Source organism: Ambystoma mexicanum, chromosome 2q (genome assembly GCF_040938575.1).
Source record: "Ambystoma mexicanum isolate Mex_15411 chromosome 2q, UKY_AmexF1_1, whole genome shotgun sequence".
Taxonomy (NCBI): Eukaryota; Metazoa; Chordata; class Amphibia; order Caudata; family Ambystomatidae; genus Ambystoma; species Ambystoma mexicanum.
In genome coordinates this window covers 538,859,390-538,876,959 of record NC_090924.1, presented here as the reverse complement: position 1 = coordinate 538,876,959, position 17,570 = coordinate 538,859,390, and the positions used below count along the sequence as shown (strand labels likewise).

General features: G+C 44.9%; 1 protein-coding gene across 1 annotated transcript in view; it reads right to left on the bottom strand.

Annotated features, from left to right (window-relative positions):
- ACAA1 (acetyl-CoA acyltransferase 1) overlaps positions 1 to 17,570 on the bottom strand; it is a 268,026-nt gene that overhangs the window by 248,049 nt on the left and 2,407 nt on the right. The window contains exon 2 of the mRNA XM_069647684.1: positions 1,110 to 1,203. Coding sequence (XP_069503785.1) covers positions 1,110 to 1,203 — 94 coding nt within the window. The remainder of the gene's footprint in view (positions 1 to 1,109; positions 1,204 to 17,570) is intronic.

Genomic DNA, 17,570 nt, shown 5'->3' with positions numbered 1-17,570 from the left:
TGCCTAGGATTTCCGTTCCTCCCAGCATTCTCCCACTCTCACTGCCCACTGACTTCTCGTTCCTTTTGCAGCATCTTGGTAGTGGTGCCCTTTGTTTGGGCTATCATCTCTGGCAGCAAACTTCACTGTGCGCAGGGCATTTTGGGCATGCAGTTTAGGGGGGTTGCCAGCATTTGGGCTATGGGGCTGGTCTGTGGCTTGGCCAGTCAATGGATTGACACTGAGGTCGAGTTGGAGCTTGTACCTGGTCCCGGGCCTCCCCTGGCTCTACTGAGAGAACAATATAGCTGGAGACTAAAACATGATGAAAAGTCTCGATTTCTATTAGACAAAAAAAACGGAATGGGAATGAAGTTCGTAACACTGGGCTAGCACTGGCAAAAAAGACTAATCAACATGAAATGGGAAAGGATACTATGGCCATCAAAAGCCATATGGAGAGAGACATGAGTAAATGGGTTATGCAGTAAGAGATATAAAAAGGATGGACAGAGACGAGGGGAAACGATTTCAACATACAATATGGCACTTTCCTAAAGGAGAGTACCCCTCAGACCACATGCATCTTGGACGGACACAGTTAATATGTTTGATTAGCACTAAACTCTTGCTTCTAGTGGAGCTCTAATGGTCTTCCTATCTTAAATATGGAAATTAGTACTGTACTATCCAGTTTGCATTGCGCTTGATGTTTGGATGTGCTATGTATGGAAAAATCAATAAAAGTGAAAGAACAGGCCCATGTAACGATTCTGCCTATATTTACTATGGCAGAATAACAGAAAGGGATTATGAGGCTTTTACATACTTGGCAATGATTTTCCACCAGAACTTCCAATAACCGTATTTTTGTTGGAAGAGAAAAAAAAACAGACAGTGCTTGATGACTTTGCGACTTTGCCCCTCTCTGTTGACCCCCCTCATCTTCAAAACCAGCCATGCTGGGACAATATCAGTCAGGCACAGTAGTAATATTGCGGGGTGGGAAATACAATTGTGCCCAAATACGCTATAAGCGAGTGGAGTGGAGGAAGCCAAAAAGACAATTAAGGAGGGTTGAGGGAGGATGCTAAAAACAGAGAATTAAGTTGATCCTTTGGCACACATACCTACACAAACGTCACCAAGCTGCCCCGGGTTCAAATTGACATCCTTGAGGACAGCAGCCATGACAGCAGACAGGAGCTCATCTGGGGTAGTATCCTGCAATAAAACAATACAAAACCTCAACACAAATGCAGCTAAAAGTGATCTACGATTTTAGCTTTTTCTGTGTGCGCTGATGCCAATGGGTTACTCCTTATTCGGCCCTCCCAATGTTTTGGGCTCCCCATCCATGATAATTCATCACAACTGACTATGCTGGCTAGTGTAAGGGTGTCCCCAATCACGCTCACACCAGAATAAAAAAACACACCTATAGGGGAATAAGGCCAAAGCGATAACAAGTTTAATCTTACAAAATGAGGATGGTAGCAAAGGACTCTGCTGCCTGAACGGTCTTCTCCAGTCCCTGTTCCGTTCCTTCCTGCAAAGTGGTGCCAGGCAGGGGTTTACATAATCCTTTCTTGCTGTAGTGGCGTCACTGGATATGGATCATAGCTTCATCCCAAACTGTCCTCCTTCCATCAGAGGGATGCTCCAAAGTCTTCTTTTCTTCATTGACAGCCGTTTTTTGTCAGAGTATGCTGCTCTACATGTTGCTACCTTATTCAGAAACACACTGCAGCCCTGCAGACTTTTACAAACCTTGAGGCCTAGCCCCAGGAAAAAGTAAACATTCTAATAAACAATTTTCATTCATTCTATCCATTTTTCACTCATCCTACTAATGTTATCTGGGCCCTGTAGGTTCCCCCCGCCCCACACTTAATACTTATAATCTGTTCCATTCTGCATTTTGTCACACAGAACATGTAAATCCTATTTTTAGCCTGCATGGACCTTTGACGGACAGTAGACAGCTTGTGAGTGACTTTGTGCTACCAGTGCTTGGTGATAGTGATGAAACACTGCATGAGTGCCTGTGCTCCATTTTTTAGAATCCCAGAGGCCGCATTTCTTCTGTGACGGAGCTCAAATCCTCTGTAGCACTTAAGATTTTACAATGCCTAGGATCTGACATTTCAAATCTATCCAGCTAAATGTTAATTGTGCCTTATATTTAAACAATAACTACCTTCTTCAGTGCCTGCCCATGTCTGTGTATGTGACTACATTTGCATGAGAGCCTTCCTAGTGCCCCTCCTCCCCCCTAGTTCAATATAGCACCTAAAAGAGGTCTTGCCTAATTTTACAGCGCTTAGGGGTGCAGGAGGACCCTGGTACTTCCCAACACTACGGATAATGGGAGTTGAAGTACAAAATATCTAGCGAGACAGATAAGGAGTATCCAATACGTCTCGATTCCGATTTCTATGCTAGGTTTTCGCATTACATTAGATTTCTACTGCTCTTGTACGAGGACCTACAAGTCCAACCGTCACCCAACTCCTTCTTAGAGTAGTAAACCTTGGAATCAATGAATAAAAAGGAGACCAGAATAGACAAGTCCACTGACGGGATCTCACCCTTGTCTGCTTTGATAATATCAAACACCACCAAAACTGTATCGCCTGAAATATCCACCTCGTTGTGTAGTAATACGTCAGTTTGCTCCTTGGTCTGCGTTTCGTGATTTTAAATTCTCATTGCTTAACTTTACTTGTTTTAACACTTTATTTGAGGGCAACCTCTACTCGAGGACCAATGGGTGACACTATGCACCAACATAGATGTGAACTTTGAGGTCTATGAGCTATGCAGTGTATCGGTCAATGGAACGAGGACAACCAATACCCTCATCTACTGCAGGCCTGTGTCCTTTGATATTTAGGTGATCTAGAGCTCCAAAGTGGCTGAATCACCCACCATGTCCACATGTCTCGCATACTGTCACTTGCTACAGAATGTTCAGCTTATGATGCCTCCTTTACAAGCTGTGCATTACAGGTTAGGTTAGAAGTGCAACCCAAATGTAAGAAATGTGCACAACATGAAACTGAGTACAGCAACATTTATGAAAAATATTGCAAATCACAATTTAAGGCTACACCCCATAGACACTAAAGAATATAGAATGGTAAACTGTGGCATTGCTCGGACGTGAACCTTTACTTCGCTCTATGGGAAGCTACTCATTTCAAGAAATTCAGGGCTGGGACCAAGCAATCCAACATCTTCCTAACACTGGCAAAAGGAGTGAGACAAACCTATAAATTCAACCCCTTCCATAACGATACAAGCCTTGGGGGAGAATGTTCATTGCTCTTAGAGACACGCGCACCAAAGCAGTCCCTTTACCAAGCTACAGGACAAGAGAACTGGTCTGATACCCACCAAAACTGCTCACTTAGTTATTGAAGTTAGCCTTCTGACCTCTAGCAGATTCCTTGTTAGATGGGATAACACCTACATCAGTTTAGAAGTGCTTCATAGCCTTACCAGGGAGACACACTGTAAGGAACACAGACAGGATGCCCTTGCTAACTGGGAAACACTACTAGCTCAACTCATGAAAGCACTTTCAGCCTGACCAGGATTCTGTCTGGATCACGCTCTAAGCAGATGTACCTTTGGATCCGTGAATCGTGGTGACGTTCCCCAGTCCTCTTCAGACATTCAGCCGCCCTCCCTCCCCCATTGTCCAAATTAGACTTCCCAATCACTGTCTTTTCTGCCCACCCTCGCATCAGTTGCCCTAACTTCATCTATTGTGACTAATCCCGAGAGGTCGTCACTTCTCCACGAGGGGGTAGCCCTTTCCCATGAGGCCGGGGTGGTAGGCCGCCACCCGATAGTCCCCCTGGGGGGTGGTACTCAGCGGGACAATCTCATGGGAAGAGACCTCTACTATGGGGACAAAGGAGAACATCTGTGGACAACATGGTATGACAATCCTCCACACACACCCTATACATCTTCCAATCCCATAGAACCCAACACCATATCCCATATTTGCATATATGTCCATAAGTCCCAAAACCTAGTAACTACTGAGACGAGGAAGAGCAGGGACTACCTTAGGGAGACATACTTAACAAGTAATGGGACGAGGAGAAGATGCTGAACAAGGAAGAGTACAGAGGATAGCACAGGGGCAACGTGCTGGTCTTAGAAGCAAAACCACAAAGAGCAACAGGGGTTCAAATCCCGGATCCGTGCTTAGAAACCGAACTCGGGTATGGTATTAGGTGTGTTATAAAAAAAACAATTAAATAAGTAATTGTGAGAACTTCAATGAACAGTCTAGTCTTCTATGGCTTTCGATAAAAATGAAAGAAGGACTTATATCAAACCGGCTGTCAAGCCAGCCCCCGAGCAACAGCAGGTGTGGAAGCTGTGAAGCATGGGAGCAGAGAGACAGCAGAGACCAGAGAGCAGAAGAAGCAGGCGAGTTGAAGAAGGCAGCTCTCCAGGACGGGACGTCGGTCGGTCCTTTGACTGAGGCCAGGCAAAGGTAAAGGCTCTGTAAGAAGGTGGACCACGGGGTCCCGGAGCCATGCGTACATTGCCAGCAGTCATGAGTCACACAAGCAGACGCAAGAAGCTGACGACTGCGGAGGAGGAACGGACGTCCAACTCCAGTCCCCAGAAGAACCACTGCCTTGTGCAGGAGTCACTCAGGGTGACAGTCGACTGGCTGGGATGGAGGGAGGATAACGGGGCCTAATCCATACACTGCCAGGGTTGTGAGGCCTAGGAACAGGCCAAGAAAGGACTTGGGCACAACGAGAAGCTGTGAAAGTTACCACACAATCCCAGAGAGGGGGCAAACAGGGTCTGGGGCCCTGAAGAGAGAATTGTGAAGATTGGAGGGAATCTCCCTCTAGCTGGTGGTCGAACACCGACGACCAGGGAAGGGTTGAGCACCCAGGAACAAGAGAACACCATGAGTCATCTTCCTCGTGACAGTACTTGGCAGAAAAGGGTTCCAAGTACCCAAATACAAAGAAGAAGAATCTGGGACCCGCACCCAGAAAAGAAGATCCTTATAAGTCATCTTCTTCATGGCAGTACCTGGCAGGAAAGGCAACCAGGTCTGCCAAATCAGAGCACCAGACAAATACGGGTCTGGGACCCAACCCACAAGAGTAGTACAAAACATCTTCCTCGTGGCAGTACTTGGTGGGGGAGTGAACCAAGACTGCCCAAGTTTCGAGACAGGAAAGAAGCCTGGATCTGGAACCCTCAAAGTGAAAGCCTGAAATTGTGAAAGCAAAGTGAAAGAGAGGTCAGGGGAAAGGAGTCATTCCCCCTGGTGATGTTGAATTGTGCAAGCAAGTGAAAAAGATCCCAGGAGAAGGGGGTTATTCTTTTGGTAACCAGAGCTGAAAAGACTTTGATACAAAGTGTTAAATGATAAGCAGTGTGTCTGGCAGAGAAACGTGTTTGAACTTTTTCTTTTGTTTTGGAGGACAATTTTGACCCAGGGAAGGGAGTAATTCCCCTAAGAAGAAACCAACACCTGGAAGTGAACTTTTATTTCCAGTCCAGAAGAAGGTAATCATTCATCTCAGCCAAGAAGATCTACTTTATCTCTAGTTTAGTTTTAAGTCTAAGGGACGGAAGTAGGGTTTTTGACACAGGATGTTGGACTACTGATTTACACAGACATTCTGAAAGAACCCTTAGTGTTTTAGTTGAGGCAGGGAAAACCCTCTTAGGAGGTAGGGAAAGTTAGGATTTCTCTTTATTTTCTTGACTAATAAAAAGTCTTCAGCAATCACCATGCCACCTGTGCGTCAGTCGCCTCCTTCTGCACCCTTACACTATCCATCTGGGGCCGTACCTGTCTCTCCCAACATCGGCTTACTTTAAATGAATTATTGCCGCATCCTTCAGGATCCACCTAGGAGTTAAACCAGCGAACACACTGGTGGATTGCACCATTTACAACTTCTCCGATATTCCACCTTCAGCATTAACACCAAAACATATGGTTTCTCAGGTTTTCAAAGAAAGCCCAGCAGCCAGTCACCTCATATTTTCTGTTAAGCACATGAACTTCCGTTTTAAATAAAAGAACGTGCATGCAAGTTCTAAACAAGAATGCATAGTAGATAGTCACTAGCCCGGTACAAGATACTGACTTTTCATGAAACAATTGATAGCGAGGCAGGCTATAGTTATCATAGGTCACAGACCAATTAGCTTGAAATAGCTTTGGATTGAGCATTGTTACTGTGTTATTTCACATTGTTTCTGGGAGCAGGAATGTACAACACATTATCTAAAATGCAATGCAACTTTTTGTTTTAAGAAATCAAGTGAAGTGTACCAACTGGTTGCTTGGCTACCCTCAGTCTCACTGGGTACCAGGCTCTTTCTGGATCAGTCACCCTTGCACTGCCTCTGGGCCTACCATGTACCTAGGGGCTGTAACTGCAACCCTACATTCCCTTGTTCTCCTTACACTACACAGAGCCGCTCTGCCCTAGCTGCACTTACTCAGAGCATTGCTGCCCTGTTTTCCACTCCCTTCTCCCTTGCACTCCCCCCTTTCCCTTGCACTTCTCGTTCTTGCACGATCTGAAGGCCTAGTAAAATCGTTTGTCTTGTCCTCCCTCTGTCTTCCCTCCCTTGTAGCACCTAGAAACACTTGTGTACATGTATGGCTTATCATATCATATCAAGACAAGGGACTGATTTCTTGGAATGGGGGCAATGTATATGGAGCATTCCCAAAGGCAAGCTTTCACAGAGTAACTGGAAATGGTTCCTCTATTGGTCCGCCTTAAGGGCACTTACACTTGATGATACGCTATTAAGTGCACAGAAGCTGGCAATGACAACTATGCACCTATTGCTGTACGACAGTGTCATTTCATAAATGCTCCTCAGGAAATTTGGCTCTGCATTAAGTCAATCATTTTGTCATTCATTCAGGTGTTTGAATCCATCGAGCACAATCAAGAAAGTGTTTTAGAGTGTCAATACTGGAATATATATAGGCAAAGGCAGCATGAACACTTTTCCCCTGTGCTATGATGGCATATATTGTGGGCACCGTCATGGAAGTGTGTTTCACACGGCCAGGCTGGCATGTATTGTGGGCAGAGTAATCAAGGACATGCACTTTTACAGTTGTAGTGCTGGCGAATATTGTGGGCACCATTATGAAAGCATTTTACAGAGGCAATTGTGGGATATATAATGAGCGTAGTGTGAGGGATCAGTAATGCGAGGCAGAAAACTGCTTGTAGTTTTCATTTTATAACAACAAAACAAACAACATAAATGAAGGATTACCAAATACCAAATGTCTTGGATGACCTCTACTTGTTCTGGGTAGATCTTGTTCCCCAAGAATGTCCAAAGTCAATTTCTTCCAAGGACAAATAAAGTCTTAAATCAGTTCTTGAAAAGTTCCAAAGAAACAAAAGTTCAATCAAACCAAAAATACACTGGTAGCAGTTCCTTCTTGGTTTGTTGAAAAGTTCCCTTCCCAAGTTCCACAAAGAAAACAGCACCATTGGTAATCCTGGGCAACTTCCTTCAAGGATGGAATGGATGAAGTTCAAAACAAAAGTACCACTTCTGCTTTAACAATACTTCTTTATCTTCTGCATTATCCTTTATAAAACTTGTTAAAATGCTTCTTTTAAGGATGCTTTCTCCTTGGCATCTCCTTTCTGCCAATGATACTGTGAAAGCATGCTCCTTTGCCTCACAGTCTGCTACTACTTCAACTACTTCCAAATACAAATGTTCTCTGACAAAATTATAGACAACCACAGCTCTACTGCTTCTGCTACAACACAATACTTTGTGAAACTATATAGGCAACTTAGACAAGATTCTTTGACCTCTACAGGTAGGCATGGCACTCTGCTCTCCTGTATCATAAGAAAGGGCAACTTTGTTGCATGTTCTGTCTTACAGCTACCACAAAAATCTGTATTGGCTTCTAGACTGCTTCTCTCTCTCAGCTTCAACAGTCTCAGCTTCACAGGTTCTTGTTTAGCTCCTTCAACAAGCACCCAGCTCCCTTACCCAGCCTTATACATACCTTCTGGCTTTCAGTACTTACCCCAAAGCTGCATTGCCCCTCTTCCAGCCTTGCATAACCTGGTCACCCTTGGATCAGAGGACTCAGTTTATATCAGCTTCAACAACTTCAAAGCATCAGTGTTCCGGTCTTAATTGGGCTGGTTTCACCTTAGAAAGGATCTGCCTACTGGCTTAGTAATGCTTGTTCTTTTCATGTCTTCAGGGACTTCGACAGCTACTTGATAATTGTTCTGAATGTTACAAGAGATCAGTTTTACTTTATAAACAAATGTAGGTACACGCTATCTCGCTTTGATGTTAAACTGCCACTTGCAGACTTGCATTCCCTTTTGTTCGTTAAGCGTTTTGTATTAACATGTATCGGAAAACAATTTCATACACGCATCCTCTCTTTGATGTTGATCAGTCTTAACACTTGGGAAAGTCAGCTTCTACTTCTTTAAATGCTACCAGTAATGTTCTCCCTCTTAATAGGAGACACGCAACCACACCGGTAATAGTTCAAATGCAAAAAAGGGAACTTTTTTTTACCTACGCAAGCACTTTAACTTGTGCGAATAAGCATGAGATACAATTTCTCTTGTAATAATTGACTTCCCATGACCATTAACAACTTTACTCACTACTACTTACAAGCAAGCATCAATTCAGTTGGTTAACAGTTACCGGCAAGGAGTTTCGTGTGCTTTGGCGTACGAAGCTTCATTCACCGACACTAAAGCCACAGCGATTGCGGGCTGCTTCCACTTCCCGACTTTCTTTCTTATGCTACTACTGCTACAGGCAATCTTGGGACCCACACCGATCTGCGGGCTGGGTGTCTCGGATCCGGCATCAACAATGGAGAGTCTTCCTTTCTCCAGCTTTCCTCAGCTTGCTTATGCACACAGAGCCTTGGGTGGATGTACGACTTAATCTCTGCATTCACAGCAATCAGGCAGACCTGGAAAGACTGCGAGTTTCTCCCAGTCTCTTCTAATGCTGCCACAGCCAAACAGGGTTTATGAGCACAGGACCAACTCAGAGCCTGCAGGTCGAATCTGCTCTTCTTTTGCTCAGAGGTCCCTTTTGTGGTCACACTTCCTAGTGAACTGCCAGCCTTGTGCTCGGCTTCTTCTTCTGAACTTCCAGCTCCTGTTCCAGCTTCTTTCTATTGCCTCTTCCTACTGCAGCCTTTTCATGCCTCTCAGTTGAGGCAATTGCTTCAGGTGCAGGCCTGTAAGAGTTAATTGCCTGGCCCTGCCAAAGGCTGTAAGGCCTGCCTTTCTGTCCTTCAACTCCACATGCCTCCTCAGCCCTCTTCTTCATCACAGTCCCTGAGAGATTCTGGGACACATAGTTCTTTTTAAGAAAATTCAGTTTTCCTACTTCTTCATTATTGTTAACAAGGATTTTACTTACCCTGATATTGTTGGAAGAGGGATTGTTGGGTTTAATCTTTTTTAAAGACAGATGGGACACAAATGGCCACATTTTCGTCATTCCTTTTGGTGCACCTTTGATATTGAGGAGGAAATGTATAGATTTAAACTTTTTAATCCTAGGTTTAACCATAGGCGGAAATTAATCTGAACCGCAACAGGCTATAACCGTTTTAACAGTATCCAAGGAAAAATGCCATACCTCATCCTGCAAAATATCCCCATTACCCTGGGTCTTGTATAGACCCAGGTGATCCTCCTGCAGTACGCCACCCCCAGAATTGGGATCAGGAAGCGTCTGCCCTCTCCTGACCACCTGGGAGGAGACTCTGGGCAGGGTTTTGGTGGGGGATCCACAGGATTCTCCACAATAGGTATTCAAAAACAACGTACAATAGTCCTCTGCCGTACAGTTGGTGACCTGGTAGCACTCTGCTGGATTATTTCAATTCTTGTCCTCGTATGCTTTTTGATACCCATGTATCCAGTTGCGCTCTGCTACCTCAGATGAAAGATGAGTGGATGCTCATTGAAAAAAGGGTACCTCTCACAGTACTTGTGATTCATAAAAAAATATTTTGGGGGGGGTCACTGGCAATTGAAATATGACAGAATCCCATCTGGCACGTCTGAGATATAAAGGAGAAGGGAATAATGTTGCTGCGAGGGGATGAGCACTCAAGGAAAGAAAGCATTCCAGCCATCTAGATTGTAAAGAGGCGCTTCTCCAAACCGAAGCCTGCAAGTGGATGGGGACAGCTCCTGTACTAACTTGTAGAGTGTAGAGACGAGCTGGGGAATTCACACATTTTTAAATACGTTGTTAAGTGGTCGGTTCTTGTGGGAATCCTGGACGTAAGGCCATGGTACTGAAACGTTAAGTGGAAATCATTCCCAACCTTTGCAACAAATTGCTCTACGGAGACGAGCATCCCATCTGGGAACCACCAGACATATATTATGTCTAAACGGGACATTGACTTCTTGAGTGACCCATCACATTGTTGGGAAGGGGGCAGCCCCATCCCACCCCCTAGGCACTTTAGAGTCAGACGAGATGCATTTGCAGCCCTATGATGGGCCAGGGGCTAGGGGGGCGGTGAGAGGACCACCTTCCAATACAAAAGGACCCCACTGTAAAATAATCAATCCACGTAGTATAGCGTAGGGCGCAAGCAGCATTGTTATTTTGCGTCAATATTAGTAACCATAGGGGAATGTGCCAATGCATGCACTAGGCGTAAATTGCGAGACGAAGGAAATCTCCAGCCATGCCCGAGCTCCCATGAGGACAGCCCACACACTCACCCGCCACAACGCCTATTCATTGTTCTAACAGTGTTGCAAAGATGTGTTTTTTTACTCAAGAGGAATGTGCCCTACAAGGCTGTGATCATGTGCGTTATCTCACACCGGCCAAGGCATGACCCACCCATCCCAAGGCGACCACGAGTTATAGCCCATATAACTGACTAAAACTTACGATCCTTGAATTCCATGGCACCAGGTGCCCTTTAACTACCAACCCCAAAGTAACAAGTCCTGAAATGTCCAATGAGGACGGTCAGGGCACATTGTTGAAGCGACAATCGTGTGATTTGTATTGCGAGGTGCTGTGAGGGATAAGTTATAGTTCAAAATGAGGGTGGAGACCTTGGGGCCGGTTGGCAAGGAAGGGGATGAAGTGAAATGTGTATGTGAAGGTTAGAGTGCCCCAGAACCTCCTTTGTGCTCGTCTTGAGGCCTGCCAGGTGCACAGTATAGTGATAAAATAGCATTATGTCTGGAGTGTAGTTAATGTGTTCTTTGACTTTCGACGTGAGAAGATGATGATCACCAGAGCACCCATGTAATGGAAGACGGATGGATTGGGCTGAAACCAATGGCCTGGCATCTCTTATGGAGCAGGCGGATCATGTACAGGTGCTCACCAACCAGCCGCGCAGGCTTTTAATATATGTATTGCGTCATGTATGACAATGTTTTTCTTTTTAAGATTCTGCTTTTACTACTTACTGGCAGAGCGGTCTTAGCAGCAGAGTTCTTTGCTGATGCTCTCATCTGCGTGTGAAATTAAAACTTGTTATGCTTACAAGATCAACTTGGGCCTTTCTTCCGTAGCAAGTTGTATTCTCTCTGGTGTGAGTGTTCAGGGACTTGCCTTCAACATGTAGGGCCTATTTCCCTAATGTCCCATAAGCTAAGTTTCGGCGCACATAGGAAAGGCATATTCAGATGCCCGTGCAGCGTCCACAAGGCCTTGACAGTGCAGGAGCAAGGACGCCTGAAGAGAATAAGGGCAAACTGACATTCTCGCAATACGACCGTGTGGGGTAAATTGGGACCTTGTCATCCAATAGGATGCAAAGTGCGCCTGAGCTATTAAAAAATATAATTCCATGTTCGGGGCACCAAGTGCAAACTGGGAAAATGGATGCATCATCTCCCATTTTACCATAGAGGATGTTGGATGCCACGCCAGGCGTCCAAGCAGAATTGCAAAAGTAAATATGCACCCAGTCATATGGGAATGTTCTGAAAAAGGTAAAGAAGTTTGGGGAAGATTCACATTTTGGCAATAGAGTGTACACGCAGGAAGTTGGACCCAAAGGGATACTTCACTATGTGGAGATTGTATATTTCAGATATAATTATCATTTAGGAGTGAAGTGTAATCTCTACTTACAATGGCACCTAAGTATTTTACCAAACAAACTTCCCATTTGCCACCTTCCCACTTGCACTCGCCGATATAAGGTGGCCTCAAGGTCTAATCAGTTAATGATTGAAAACTACCCCGTTCTCGCTTGTGTGAGGGTCGAAGATTAGTTTCAGGGTTTTCAAAATATAGGATTGCGTCACCCGGGTGGAGACATATATAATCTCCCTTTGGCCACCCATTGCCAACCAGCGTTAAATATGCAATTTCCTAATGCTCACTGCCAGAGGCTCGATGGCAAGTGCAAATAGGAGGGCGATTGAGGACGGTCCTCCCTGGTCCCACTGCCTAACGTAAAAGGGTCTGAGCACCTCCCAAGTATGCCGATTCTCGCAATGGGATCAGAATACAGTAATTGTTCACACTGTAAAAAATAAGCAGATATACCAACTCTACATAGTAGCTCAAATAAGAAATCCCAGGACAGAGAATCAAACGCTTTTTCCCTGTCCAATAATGCTGCCACTACTGGGGCTTCTAGGTCAATTTGGGCCATACTTGTAAACAGGCTTTGCAGATCGTTGATCATCTAAGCAGAAACCCCGATTCATACTTGTAGCATTAGCTGGTAAACCAGGATTTTCGCAAAATTCTTGCTATCAGCGATAAGGGTCTGTAGGAGGCACAAGCCGTCAGGTCCTTATCAGGTTTCAGGATTAGTGTAAGGTTTACTCTCGCACGGACTGAGGAATAGAGCCCTCCCTCAGCACTTCCTGCCAGACATTCAGAAGATGGGGAGGGTGGGGGATTGGGGCGGGAGTGAAGTGCACTGAATTCTTTATAGAATTCGACCGTAAAGAACATCTGCACCCGGTGCTTTAGAGGAGGGAAATGTAGAGATAGCATTTAATATATCAGGTGTAGAAATGAGGCGGTTTAATGAGTCCAGAGTATCTCGGCTGAGTTTATGTATAGGTGTAACTGGTGGTTGTTCCCAAAGATTTGGGAACTCCCATCCCCTGCACACTATCTGCAAAAAAAAAGTCTACAAAAAAATAAAGAAATATTTTACATCTTAGAAATAAATATTTTATTATTATGTAATTCTACAATGTAAAATATTTCTTTTTGTTTATTATTTAATTTTTTTGTAGACATTTTTGGAACTGTGCTATTGCCCCTGAAGAAGAGTAAGCTTGAAACGCGTTGGGCCAAACTATGTACAATAAATTATTAATTATTATATAATTTTGCCTGTGAGATAGTCATTTGACTGTACTGTCGTACTGTCTGAACTATTGTCTGAAAATATACTCTAACTTTTAAACAAATTGTTTATTGCTTTATAAACACCAATTACTTTTATAGGTTATTGATCTGTTTTTACAGATAGCAGATAGTGTGCAGGGGACGGGAGTTCCCAAATCTTTGGGAACAACCACTAGTTGTCTCTTTACGTGTCCAACCTAGATGCCAAGGTTGAGATTTTGTCCCCCCGCACCTCAAATTTTCAATAATTTCATCACTAAATTTCCCTCATTTCTATCTACCATAGGTGTGCCCTGTGTTCCCTATATTCTTACTTATATATAGGTGTGTCGTGCAAATATTGCAGTCTGCCCAGGCCTGCCTCCCTAGCAGAGTATAGTTTGCTACAGAAGTTTCAAAATGTTGCAGTAATGCCTTTTGGAGTAGACATGTTCCCCTCCTCGTACATAACCGTTGAAATATCAGATGGCCCATGTTCAGACCATATAATTCGTGCCATGAGACATCCAGGGCACCCCCACCTCCCCGTATCTTTGTGCCTGTAGAGGAGCTGAAATATATTTTACTTCCCGATTCGCAAACGATCGAAATTGCTCTAGTTTTAACTGTTATAGGTTGGAGCAGGTTTGGGTTACCAGAATGCTCCAGGTCAATTTCCAGTGTCCGTATCTCCACTTAGGGGGCGACATAGCCCGTTGGACAGATTTCAGTAGACCATTTTGAATCCTGGTAGAAAGTCCCCAAAGATGGACGTTACATGCCTCCAGCCTGTGGACATTAGAGGAACAGAAACTACATTCGTAGCAAAAAAGGACGCAATAGCCATCTCCATTGCACGCACTCCTGTAGGCCACATCAAGGATAGCTTGGGATTTGAAACACCAGGGCATTCAAGCACCTTGTCCTCAGCCCGCAACGGCGACAGAAGTGGGGAAGTGTCAGATAACGTTCTAGGTAGCAAACTACATTTCGTGGTCCTGTGTAACATCTCTGTGGGGGCAAAAACAGTCTATATTGGAATGCATATCATGTAACAATGAGTCAAATGAATCCTCACGCACTTGCCAATAAAGTGTTCTCCATAGATCCACCAGCCTCAAATCCCGAATGCTTCTACAAACTTCACACGCTGATAAAGACAACGTCCCAAGTGTTGTACTAGATTTATGCAGGTTTACATCCAGGACAATAAAATCTCCAGCCCAAACTATTTGAGGTTCGGTGTACTTATGACATTTCTCAAGCAGGATACTATGGAAACTAGAGGTCATCAATATTAGGTGTATATGTATTAAAGGTCAGTTTCGTATTTGCAAGGGTGCCTGCAACAATTACAAACCAACCATTTGGGTCTCACTAATGGATGTGTACCTTGAATCTAACTGACTTAGGAAAAGCACGAGTACCCGGAGAATGATGTGTAAAAATGTAGGGCCCACATTTTTGCAAAATTTTAATTAGATTGGTCAATCAAGTGTGTTTCTTGAAGTAGCAGAATTTTCACACTTCTTCAGTCCCCTTAGGTTCCAGTTTAAGAGGGTGCAAGTATCTGAAGGAAAAGTCTAGTGGCTCTGCTGTAAAAACTCACTAGCCTGGGACATGGATCCACAATATTAGATAGCGGAGTATATAAGCCCTGTTGAGATGAAAATGGTGATGTGGTTTAAAAAAAAATATTTTAGTAAAAAACAATAAAACAACCTCTACCCAGCCCCAACCTCACTGACAATCCCTAACTCGCAGTGGAAAAAACCCACTCCAAACCAAACCTAGATCAAACCTACTCCTGGGGCACGTGCCTGGGGGCATCATTCAAGCCACACCACATGCACACCCCCAACAGAGGGGAGGAGGGGGCTCACATAATCCAGTAATAAGAAGAATGGGCTGGGCATTGCATTCTTAAACTACTGAGGTACAATTCAAAGACGCAAAGGCTATAATGGATCATCTGACAATGTTTTGTACAAGATGGTGGTTTTACAGCCAGGCAGGTCAGTTCGAATTTCACTCGGTACAATGTAGAAAGTCAAGTGGACAGGAGAGAGGCTAGGAAGGAGTGGACATCAGCTGGATAAGTGAAAAGGGTGTCTTGTAGATAATGCAGAGTTTAGATTGATGCAGCATTGCATACTTTATTCCTTTTTCACGCAGTCTTAGCTTTACAGATGAAAACAATAAGCCGCTTTTTGCGTGGAAGATGTAAAGTCTGGGAAGGAGGCGATCCTAGTCCCTCGATACCTCAGTTCTCCCAGATCACGGGCGTACCTAAGGAGTGGGTTGCGGTCCCCATAATTCAGCAAACGGGCTGTTATAGGGTGAGGATTTTGACCAGGACGGTGGCTCGGTCCAGCAACTTTATGCACCCTCTCTATGAGGAATTGTGAGGAGAACGGGGGTCTTGCAGTACTTTTTACCTCCATATTTCCTGTGAGAGTATTTTTACAGAACTCCCACCACTTTAACATTGTCCCATCTGACCTTGCCTCTAAAGCTTAATTTTTAGTCATGATGCCCTTAAATTCATTGTCAAGTAGGTGGATAATTTGACTTACTTCAGACCAGTATCCTCAAAGACTCAAACTCTATGTTCAACCTCAGAGATACACTCACTCTCTTTCTCTATTCGCTGCTGCATCCGGTCCACCTTGAACACCAGGTTATCTAGCTTTGTGTTGACAGACTCAAACCCAGTCATCATTTGAGACAGTATAGTAGAGAACTCTCAGGGGGCCTCGCAGCGGCTAGATTCAGGGGTCTCAGTAGTGGGGATCATTGCAGCACCCGCCGTCCCGGTGGTGTACTCAGTCAGTGGCATTGCGATGGTGAAGGATTTGGGCTGGGGCGTGGATGGTGCCGGCCTCATCTCAAAAGAAATTCATGCCTGTTTCTTGACTCTCTTAGCCATGGAGGTGATAAGTGAATTGAAGTGTGAATCTCCAGGTGAAGCTGGCATAAACAACTGGATTAGGGTGGAGGAAGCCTGTTCAGGATTGTGCAGCTAAGACACTGGTCCAAGGGTGGGTATGCAAGGCAACTAGGTTTATGAAGGCTACAAGCGCATTCCTCCTCACACCCAACTTGGATAGCAAGAAAAATATAGGGCCCTCTCCGGTATCCAAGGTTAATGTTGCTGCAGATGTCGGCTCTATTATCAGAACGATATGATATGATGTTTTATTTGTATAGCGCTCATACACAAGTGTTTCAGAGCGTGAAATGGACACAGGATGCTGGCGAGATATACACAGGCTTAGGAGTTCCCCCCAGCAGGGCCTGTGTCCCGAACCACTGACCCGTTCTGCCTTTACCAGGCTAATGTCACCTCAGCTGCCTGCCCTCCAGACTGACTATACCCACAGCAGGCACTCAGAGGTGAGACGGCCTCCTAGAGTGTTCTCTTAGGCGGCCGCACCGGGCTCATCAGCAGTCCACAGGGGCGGCTGAGCCTCCGGTGCTTGCTGCGCCCCTGCCAGCTGATGCGCCAATCCACAATCAGGATTGGAGTTTGTCCAACCCTTCAGCAGTATGCGACTTCGGTACAATCCTAGCACAATCTCAGTGTCAGCACGAATGAGCATAGGAACCTTCCCTCTACGCACAGAGCTGTGCTATTAACTCGCCATCTTGGCTGCGGGCTCTCGAGCAGCCTGGGAATTACCATTTGAATAGGTGGGAAGAAGATGAGATCTAAAGTCAGTGGCTAGAGGAGCGGAGAGAGGGGAGGGTAAAGTCACAAGTGACAATGAGGTGATGAGGAAGGGAGTCAATACGTTGGGTGAGTTGGTCAATAAACTGACCAGCAGGACCAGGTGGCTGATAGATATATATAATATGAATTACATGGGGAGCAGCAATTGTGGGGTGGGGACAGCATATTCATAAGAGGGAGAACTAGCAGGAGATAGGGGAGTAGAAGAGACAGGAAATTTGGAAGATGCGAACAGTCCTACCCCACCACCCCTACTAGTTGGGCTGGGGAGATTGAGTGAAGGTGTAGGAAGGGTTGTGAATGGCAGCAAGGGTTGCAGAGTCTGAGGTAGAAATCCAGGTTTCTGTAAGGGTAATGAGGTCAAGAGAGAGAGAATGGGAAAGTCGGAGGTAAACAGATTGTGCATTTCAAAGAGCATTATAGAGAGAGTGAGATGTAGAAGCATACTGATGTTGAG